This window comes from Merops nubicus, unplaced genomic scaffold (genome assembly GCF_000691845.1).
Source record: "Merops nubicus isolate BGI_N331 unplaced genomic scaffold, ASM69184v1 scaffold1098, whole genome shotgun sequence".
NCBI lineage: Eukaryota > Metazoa > Chordata > Aves > Coraciiformes > Meropidae > Merops > Merops nubicus.
Genome location: NW_008626089.1, coordinates 1 through 11,073, shown reverse-complemented (window position 1 = coordinate 11,073; position 11,073 = coordinate 1). Strand labels below are relative to the sequence as shown.

General features: G+C 38.9%; 1 protein-coding gene across 1 annotated transcript; it reads right to left on the bottom strand.

The window, feature by feature from the left end:
- Positions 1-2,573: 2,573 nt before the first annotated feature.
- LOC103778281 (DNA excision repair protein ERCC-8-like) lies at positions 2,574-10,966 on the bottom strand. The gene is made up of 4 exons (XM_008945862.1): positions 10,845-10,966; positions 7,615-7,812; positions 4,299-4,385; positions 2,574-2,731 (listed from the first exon to the last, which is right to left on the bottom strand). Exons 1-4 carry the CDS (start codon positions 10,881-10,883, stop codon positions 2,663-2,665), a joined length of 393 nt encoding a protein of 130 aa, XP_008944110.1. The 5' UTR covers positions 10,884-10,966; the 3' UTR covers positions 2,574-2,662.
- Positions 10,967-11,073: the final 107 nt, after the last annotated feature.

Below are 11,073 nucleotides of genomic sequence, written 5' to 3'. Positions count from 1 at the left end.
TTGATGCAACCCAGGATTTGATTGGCCTTCTGAGCTACGGTTGCACATTGATGGCTCATGTTGGTTTTCATCCACCAGCACGCCCAAGTCCCTTGCCACAGGACTGCTCTCCAGTAAACCCTCTCCCAGACTATACTGATAGTGCTGGTTACCCTGGCCCAGGTGCAGGACCCTGCACTTGGCCTTGTTGAACTTCATAAGGTTCATGTGAAGCCATCTCTCCAGCCTGTCCAGGTCCATCTGGATAGCATCTGGATCATCATATGACATCCCTCTGGCATATCAGCTGCACCTCCCAGTTTGGCATCATCCACGAACTTCCTAAGGGTGCACTCAATGCCACTGTCAATATCATTAACAAAGATATTAAACAATGCTGGTGCCAGCAGAGACCCCTGAGAGACACCACTCGTCACCATCCTCCATCTGGACATTGAGCCATTCACCATCACTATCTGGATGTGACCATCCAGCCAGTTCTTTATCCACTGAACAGTCCACTCATCGAACACATAATTCCCCAATTTAGAGATTAGGATGCTGGGGGGACCGTGCCAAAGGCCTTGCAGAAGTCCTGATAGACGACACCCATATGTTTTCCCTTGTTGACTGTTGCAGTCACTTTGTTATAGAAGGCCACCAGGTTGGTCAAGCAGGACTTGCCCCTAGTAAATCCATGCTGACTACCTAGGATTATCCCCCTGTCCTCCATGTGCCTTAGCATGTCTTCTAGGAGGATCTGTTCCATGGTCTTCCCAGGCACAGAGGAACTAAAGGTCGGTAGTTTCCAGGGTCTTCTTTTTTACCCTTTTTAAAGATGGGCACAATGTTACCCTTTTTCCAGTCTCTAGGAACTTCACCTCACTGCCATGACTTCTCAAATAGTACGGAGAGTGGCTCAGCAACTGCATCACCCAGTTCCTTCAATACTCTGGGATGCACCCCATCAGCTCCCATGGACTTATTTATGTTCAGGTTCCTCAGGTAGTCGTGAACCTTGTCCTTGCTTACAGTGGGAGGGACTTTGTCTACCAGCTCCTTGTCCTGTGGGCCATCAACTTCAGGGCTGCGAAGAGATGGGCTGCCAGTGAAAACTGAAGCAAAGAAGTTATTGAGTACCTCAGCCTTCCCCTCGTCCAATGTTACTAGTTCACCCGTTTACCACTAGGGTGGGCACACCTTCCTTGACCTTCCTTTTCTGATTTAGATACTTCTAGAATCCCTTTTTGTTTTCCTTTGTATCCCCTGCCAAGTTCAGCTCTAGCTGTGCCTTGGCCTTCCTGACTTTATCCCTATGTAACTGGGCAGCTTCTCTGTATTCCCCCCAGGATACCTGTCCCTGTTTCAACTGTTTTTTGCAGTTTCACCTTGTTCTGTAGTTCAACCAGTAGTTCATGACTCAGCCATGCCGGTCCATTTCCCTTCTTGCCCGTTTTTCTGCACATGGGTATTGAGAGCTCCTGTACTCTATGGAAAGCCATCTTAAAGATCTGCCAGCTCTGCTCTGCTCCTTTACCTCTGAGGACTGCCTTCCAGGGTGTCCTGTTGAGCAACTCCTTGAAGAGCTGGAAGTTTGCTTTCCTGACGTTTAGGGTGCTGACTTTGGTTTTCATCTGTTCTATACCCCTTAGCACAGTGAACTGAACCAGTGCATGGTCACTGCAGACCAGGCTGTCTCCAGTCCTGATGTCCCCCAAGAAGTTCACTTGTGTTGGTCACCATTAGGTCCAAAACCACGTCCCCTTGGGTAGGGCTGTATTAGTATATTATTATATTCTGTATTAGAATACAGATGCACAGGGGATTAATTGTAAAATGCATACTAATCATAGAAATAATACACTATACAAAGATTAAGTTCTTATCTTTCATTTATTTGTACAATATTTTCTCCTTTTTTTCTGTTATGGTGCTAGTATCTGCTCTGCTTTGGAAGGATCTTTTCCTTTATTGAGCTGCCTCTACATCTGATGGTAACCTCTAACTCAGCTCTCAGCTTAGTGACTACATTATGTCTGAAGCACAAACTAGTGATTGAGGTAAAGACAATATCCCCACAAAGCCGCTCCCTTTCAAAGCACAGCAGGCATTAAGACCACAATTTCAGATTAAAATAGTTTTGAAGGACTACATACAATATGGCTAACATGAAACTTATGCGAAACTGTAAATGCAAAAGAACAAGCACAAAATCCTGCAGGCTTCCCACAGCACATAAGCACCTAAAAATGCACGCAGTCTGCTCCATCCAGACATTGATAAAAATAAGCTGGAAGTATCCCTGAGCTAGTCCTCCTTCAAGCAAACTCCCCTGTATCATGTCTCTTGGAAACAAAGGGATTATCTCCTTGTGTTATTGGTGATAACAGAAAGAGTGCAGTATTAACTGGTCCCAAGTGTTTTTCTTCTTCCTTTATCAGGTGTCAATACTGAATAAAGTATACCAATGTGTAAGGGTAAGTATAAATGTCATTAAGTATGAAAAAGCAGTCCTTCAGATTTAACTGCTACAGTAAAGAACACAGAGAACAGTGGAAACAAATTTCTGAAAGACCTTGCTCTAACGGAACTGTACCAAAAATCCAACAATATCCAATTCTGTGGATAAAGTCTGTGAACACAGTGCATGAATGTCAATTTTATATCAGCACATAACTGAAATTCAGCCTTCATCATCACTGCTGCTCCATGCGTCTTCATATACTGGATTTAAATGCTGTTGAGACAGAGACTAAAAAAAAAAATAAATAAATTATCTCAGTGGTTTGCTTAATTAAAAATACTAAAATCAAAAAAAGGGCAATGCTAAAGGCATTTCTTACATTGCTAGATGTAAATAAACTATTGTGTCTCTTATGGGCACTGGATTTGTTTTAACCACTTCTTGGCCATTCCACTGATTAGAGACAGATTAAATTATGAAAAGAAAGAGTATTCTATTTAATTCTAATTTCAAAAAACAAATACCTGGAGCACTGACTGCAAGTTTTACAAATGTCTGGTATAAAATATAACAGATAGATATTACTGTGTTTGTTTAGTGCCATTGGTTTTAACTCATAATTTCCTTGGGCCTTGTTTCATTCTATCCTGGCTGCAGATCCTGGTCATACAGGCATTCCAATGGCTCTTGCAGCACATGAGAAACTAGTGGCCTGTGGACAGCACAACTACTACTTTTCAGAAGCAGTGCTGTCTACAAAATTTGCAAACTGCAGCTGTAGCTTAACAGATCTCAAAGCAATGGCACATTTTACGTACCTCTACCATGTCAGATTTAAAGAGGCAGTTCTAATTAGAGCTGAGCAAATAACCTTGTTATTCTGGGTTTGTTTTTGTTTTTCATGCTAAGAAAAAAAAAACAAACTGCATACACCAAAATTCCCAGTTACAGTAAACTACCTATTTTAGGTCAGCTGAATGAATGTATTGTGAGTTTAGGGTATCTAACCTTTGGGAATACTTTCCTTTTCCTTGCTTAAATGTAGGATATTTTTGAAATAAGTTGTCTGACAAAGAAAACCAAATGTTACAATAATTTTATGCTTCTTATAATTTTCCCATCCAAAAAGGAACATTTCAGAAATCTTAAAAAGTGGAATTTTTGTATACTATGGTCCAAAACGTTAATATATCCTGATTTTTAACATCAGTACCGTCTGCCAGATTGATTCTCTGGATGCTCTCTGTTCCTTAAAATCTAGCATTTTCCCCATTCAGACTGAAATGTTTATTGTCCAGCTGTAATACTAAGAGAGAACCAACTCTCTTGGAAGACAGTGTTACATATGATCCTCCCTGTAACAGCCTGAAGGTCTTACCTCAGACACCAAAATATGCTCGTTTAGAATCTTCTTTACTATATTTCTGCATCAAAAATATTTGTGTTTCAAGTGCAGAACTTCCAACCTTACTGTTAATACAGAGTATATTCTTAAACAATTTACAATATTTGGAACCTTTCCAATTTCAAAATAGCATGAACTACAGAAAACAGCTTGTAAATTAAGGAAGCTAAAGTAGAAGCTGTGAGACGACAGCCAAATGACAAGTATTACTTTAATTAAGTTAGAAGCTAGAAGGCTGCAAAACATTTTACTGGACTATAAAGGAAGAGGTCCTCTTGAAACACCACAACAGTCAAAAGATTGTACAGAAAAAAACCAGGTGATTCTCCTTTAGATTAGGAATTTTTATAAATTTTGATGGTGAAACACATACTTCATATTTAATCCCCACAGCACCTCTGCAAGTATAGCAGCCGTTAAAAATATAGTTCAAACTCACAAATTCATTACCTTTTCAAAAGTGTCATCAGGAAGTGGCTCTCGAAGGGCCGGTATCCATGCAAGGATATTGCAATCTTTGCTACCACTGTAAAGTTCCTTTAAGAAAGCAAGAAAAAATTACTTCTACACAAATTTACTGAACAGTGATATAGATAGGATGTTGGGGGGGGAAAAAGTGTATGAAATATTTATTTAAAAATAAAGACAATTTCTGATGTGTACTATAATCTTGATGAACAATATTTTAAATAATATGCCAGAACAAAATGAACAAGTTTTTTTTTTTATTTTTCCTGGCTTGCTCATCAAAACAGCACTACCCACATTTAAATGAACTTTATGGCTTAAATGTACTTTCTGCTTCTCTCTTGTGCAATCTGAAAAGATACCTATTTTAATGGTTAAGAAGTTTAAGAAATTATTTAAGTTTAATGGAGAAAAGAAAAAAAGGGAATGATTCCACTTAAAAGCACCTACTAATACATGTTAGAAGAGTGCATATGTATGGAACAAGGAAGTATTAACTAAATGTAGTTTCAGTACGCTTAGGGCAGGAAAAGAACAAATAAAGAACAATTTGAAGCCTGTATCCTGTTGAGAAGGCAGAGATCAGAAAGACCAATTTATTATTTTTGATATAAATAACACTATTTATTATGGTAATGACTAAGGACTGAGATCCCATTGTGCAAGGCACCCTGCAAACACTTGGAATCAAACAGTCTCTACACCAAACAACTAACAGTCAAGTATAGCTTAGTTTTCTTAGTTCCTTATTACAGGAAATACTGACTTCTCTGCCACTTTAAACTGAGGAAATTTTGCTAGTGAGAAATTCCGAACCATCTTGCAGTAAATTTTGCACTAGCAATGCTTCTGTATTCCAAAGTGCTACTTAAATGAACACACATGAAGATATTCGCATATGCCTTCAATCTGAATACTCCTCCATACTGTACGTGATGTCTGACGATATTTGACAAACTTGAGTGTTGCTGTGTACTTAAACTGCCTGAAGGAAACAAAATGTTATTTTTGTATTCAGGCTGACAGTATGAAAGCCTTCCATTAAGCGTGCTGGCTTTCATACTTTCAAGCAAGCAACTCTATGCACATGTACTCTGTACATTATTAATACATTGACTCAACGCAAGTTCAATAAACTATTACAGTTCTGTGTTTGCAGAAAGTCTCCTATATTATGTATATTTAATTCTAGAACTGAACGAATTACACTGATGGTGCAGGAATTTAATGCCCAGTTCCTATAAAAGCTCATTTATGTGGGTAATCTTATTCAAGTGAGCTGACCTACTCACTTGTGTCTCACTGGTCCCGTGCATGAAGTTGTTAATGCATAAAACACATACATTAGAGCTCATAATTTCATGAGAGAAAAACATCATACTTACCTTGCTTAAAAGATAACAGGTCAAAGTTACACCAAGGTATAGATCAAATCCCACTTTATCCTGCCAGCAGTACTCTACTCAGGCCTCCTGTCTTTGACAGGATACATAATATCACTAGAATTTTAAAACCTCTTACCATGCCAAAATCTCTCCTTGCAGTCAATGTCATAGTCACACCAGCATGTTTCCATTAAATCTCTTATTACCACTTGTCTCACTTTCCAGTACTGGCATTGGAAGATCTGCAGTTAATACCCGCTGCATTGACTAATACAACTAATTACTACAACCTGAAATGGTGGCTTATACCTTAAGGCAGTCAAAGGAAGAGCCACTGAGTTCCATGCATGTTTATGGTACAGTAAAGGACATAGACATCTGTTGTACTACAAACACACTCCATGCATGTTTAAGGCACAATATATGGAAATACTATGCTTGAAGACTCAGAGGAAAGAGGGCAAATAACACCCAATTTAACTTTCAGTTATCTTTACTTGTTAGCCTGCTACCGGATTTGCCCAATACCTTTGCAGATGTCACTGGCATTTCCTGAACAATAGAAGTAGCTATAATTTAAAGCAAAATCGTTTCCTGATGCATACCTAATATTTTATGACATGTTATTCATGCATGGTGCTTTACTCCATTTCCCTTTCCGAAAGGGAAATGCAGGTCTTTTTTGTTTACTTAAATTATTTTAAGCAGCTAATATGGATGGCACAATGGTATCTAGTATATTAGATCCAATGGTAAACATCATCTAAGAGATTGCACAATGAAGATTTCTTCCACACCAACCCTGAAATTACCAACTTCCTACTAAATTAATCACTCATTAAAGGGCCAAATTCTGCAGTTCTTATTAGTCAAGCAGACTAACATCTTATTAACTTTACAGAGACATTTACGTAAGAACAATTTATGCCAACAACAATACAGGGGATTTTATGGCTCTATTCCCAGGATCTCAAAAGGCATATATACACATTATCTAAATTTTACACCACTTTGTGGAAACAGCTCCACATAATATCTCAAACACAAAAGATATTCCACATGAACCTGCTAATTAATTTTGACCCCATAAGAACAGATGAAGACTAATATCATTGGATTGCAAATAGCTAGTTGCTTGGATATCAGCAATCATATTTCATTACACGGTTCTGAGACACTTCTTACACACAAGCCATAAGAACAAACTGTTGTAAAGTATGTCATAACAAATTAAGCTTCGTTATCCTTACGTCTTTATTACACGAGAAAAATATCCTATGGGGTAATAGAAAAGAAAAAAAAGGCAGAAGAAAAAACAATATGTATGTCAGCACCATGAGTCCCTATAATGCTAAGCTACTTCTTAGGTGAAATGTTCTCAGATTCATTTAAGAAGCTCATTGTGTTCTCAACACTTCATCCAAACTGTTCATAGTGAACATAGCGACCAGTGATTGGTGTAACTACAGGTATTTGAGGAAGATCATCTTAGCAACGTACTTGAGAGGTTACTCAGTACTGACAGCAGCATCAACGCACTTCACGTTCTTTCCTACTGTGATTAGTCTTGGGTATTTCAGAGAAACACAAATGCCTCCCTTCAGTCTTACAGAACACAGACAAAAGTATTAATGCATATGATTTATTAATGGCAATATAAAGCAAAAAATTACTATAGGTGAATTGAAAAGTTACCTATGTGAGATGAAATGAGTAGTGGAAGAGACCCAACATAGAAAGGGCTGTCACAAGAACTTGACCAAGCTTTTCTTGCTTGACACATAGGCCACAGAACCCCCTCTTATGTCAAGATCTTTGTTTAAAGCACATCCCTGAAAAGTCAACACTTTTTATGCAAAAGATTTAGCACAAATACTCCAGGATGTCTGGAATATTGTTGGTACTTCACTTACCTGAAAATTAGGTTGAAATACACAGCAGTCGACGGTACTGTAATGCCCTCTGAGCATAGTTACCAGTTCTCCCGTGAAAACTGCATAAACAGCAATGGTACTGCCATATGGCACAAAGGCAAACTCGGGATTACAGCCACAAGAGATGGTGAATTTGATTCCTTTTCTACTTGCATTACAGACTTTTCCATAATTCACCTGTAAAATGAAGGATTATGCAGTTAGCTATTAACTAAAACTAACAGGGAATAACTTTACATGACAAGGCCAATTTAATTTCTTCTTTAACACTCAGTAAAATTAATTTTAAGCTTCCCAGTCTTAATACAACTCCTGAGGTTTCCAAGTACAGAAGTCTATCAGGAGAATTACTTTTCTGTTCATTAAAGTACACTCCCTGTAATATTAGCTCTAAGGAGAAAGACATGCCTAAAAATCAGCAGTTCCCCACTTAGAATTTGCACAGGCTGTTGTGTGCCAGTCTACAACAAACACCTAAACTATTAATGAAATTAGAAATAGTTGAGGAATCACCACCTTAATTTTCCTGTATGATCCAACATAATAACTTCCTCTCATGTACTGAATCTATTAAAACAACTCCCTATGCACAACAGTATGCAGTTATAAATCACAGAAAGTTTGAGTTGGAAGGGACCTTTAAAGGTTGTCTAGTCCAAACCCTGCCCCCTGCAATAAGCAGAGACATCTTCAACGAAACCAGGTTACTCTGTCCAACCTGACCTTGCATATTTCCAGGGATGGGGCATCCACCACCTCCCTCGGTAACCTGTGCCACTGTATTCAGTATAAATTTACCCTCTTCTAGTTTAAAATTACTACTCTTTATCCTATCACAACAGGCCCTACTAAAAATTCTCTCTCATCTTTCTTACAGGCCCCTTTAAAGTACTGAAAGGCTACAATAAGGTCTCCTTGGAGCCTTTTCTTCTCCAGCCTGAACAATCCCCACTCTCACAGCCTTTCCTCATAGAAGAGTTGTTCCAGCCACCCGATCATTTTGTGTCCCTTCTCTGGACTTGCTCCAGCAGGTCCATCTCTTTCCTGTACTGAGGACTCCAGAGCTAGATACAGTACTCCAGGTGGGGGTTTCACCGGAGTGGAAGAGACGAGCAGAATCATCTCTCTTGACCTGGTGGTCACAATTCTTTGGTGCAGCCCAGGATATGGTTGGCTTTCTGGGCTGTGAGTGCACTCTAATGGCTCATGACCAGCTTTTCATCCACCAGTACCCTCTTAGTCTATTTCCATCTCTCAATCTCTTCATTCCCCAGCCTGCATTGACACTGAAGATTGCCCTGACCCGCTTGCAGGAGTCTGCACTTGGCCTTGCTGAACCTCATAAGACTCACACAGACCCACTTCTTGAACATGTCCAGGTCCCTCTTGATGGCGTCCCATCTCTCAGGCATGTCAGCCACACTCAGCCTGGTGCCATCTGCAAACTAAGGGTGCACTCAAACCTCCTGTCTATATCACTGATGATATTGAACAGCACTGGTCGAAATACTGCAGGACTTTAATCCATAGACTGCCCAAAAATTGATCTACACTACCTTCTACCTTGTAAGCGCCATTTGTTTATCAGAGTTCACCGACAGTGCAGAAGACTACATTTCTGAAGCACATATGTGCCGGTAGGATGGCAAAGAACAGAGGCATCAGCCTAGACAACCCAACAACTAGCCCCAAGGATTTCTCAGTAAGTTGTCCCTTGCTCAGGGAAAAGAATAGAGTAATAAGAGAACATAGAAAGAATAAGAGGATAAATAGAGAATAAGAGAATAGAAAAATCTTCTTCCTTCTGTTTGATTCTTCCAATACTCAGTGAATCAGGAGTTTCTATTTCTTTTTGTGATAAAGGATGTTTGTAAGAGATGTACATTCATTTCTTTTACTAATGGAAACAATCCGCTGGGCCCCAAATTTGCCTCATGGCTCAAAATGAAATAAATCATATGCATAGCTTGTTTTCTATACCTTTTGGAAGGTATAGGAAAAAAAAGTATAGAGATCAAAAGGACTGGCTAGTAGGGGAAATAAAGGGGCTATAGCGTGAACTTGTGTTACCTGTACATGCATTTATTTGTCTACTGATGCTTGAAATTATTTTAAGCAATACTTCTGGGCAGTGTGTAAAAATACAGTACTCTGGACAACATAATTCTGGACTTGAAAAAGCAAGGCGGGATCAAGCTATTCCACACCAAATAACAAAACTGTAAAACAGCCTATGAAACGAGTCAATGAACTAACAGGCACAGAAAAACAAAAAACAGAGACCCAGCTGGTGACAGGAGAGTGAACAAACTGTATTATCTACTTTGGTGATGGTGATTTGAAGACAGAAAGATGTCTGTATATGAGGTGCCGAGAACAAGCCAGCACATATGGGTAGTATGGAGACAGAAAAGTCCTTTCATTTAAATATCTATAACAAAACATTTTTGCAATGATCTGGAACTAGGCAGCAGAAGTAAAAGCTTTCCAAGGTAGAACAAATGTTTTTTCTTTCCTGCTAGTAGTGACAGATCATAATCACAATTGGCTAAAATCCCATGGAAATCGACTTACCTAGTATATCATTCTTTCAAAACAAACATAGGAAACAATTTTCTTTACTAAACAGAAAATTAAAACAGGAACCTGTATCAAATAACAAGCCATACAAAAGACAGGAGCAGCAGTATATTTATTTCCTTCCCTCCCTCCAGCTGTTTGGTTGCAGTGCAAATGTAGATGGATAGGTATTTTTAACACTGCTATGCAACTTCACAAGAGAGATTCCACAAAAATACAAAGCAGGTTTCAAGAAAGTCAGTCAGTCAATCAGTGAAACTCATAAGTATGGACAATTCACCTGAGGACAGTACACTGACAACTAAGAGTTTAAAATTACCAACAGCCACTGCATATTAAGGTTTTCATTGCCTCCTGAAGTGTTTTTGGCTGTGCTCACAAGTTATTGAACTTAAACTAGATCAGAACATAAAATTGATCAACCTTTAGGTAGGTGCAGGCTTTTTTTTAAATAATAAGTAGAAATAAGAATAGAAATCTGAAAGGAAATGCTTGCAAAATCTTTTAATACTGAGATTAAGCAGCTATATCCTTAAAAATCAGTAAGTACCAAAAGCTGTAATGACAACTGCACAGATTACATATCTTCCAAAATTAAGTGCAAGTGAAAATGTAACTTGAAAACTCACCAGTGTGTTTTCTCCGGTGGAGCTGTTCCAGAGTCGCATTCGGTCGTCTGTGCCAACGGTCAGCAGATGAAGTCCATCACTGGTGTAGCATAAACCATTAACTCTCCCGTTGTGAGCAGTGTTTGCTGTCAAGGGAAAAAAAAGTACCGCATAAATGGTAACGTATCAGTAAATTAATTGTATAGATTTTGTTTTATAAAAGCATCTGTCTGGAGACTGGTCACCAGCA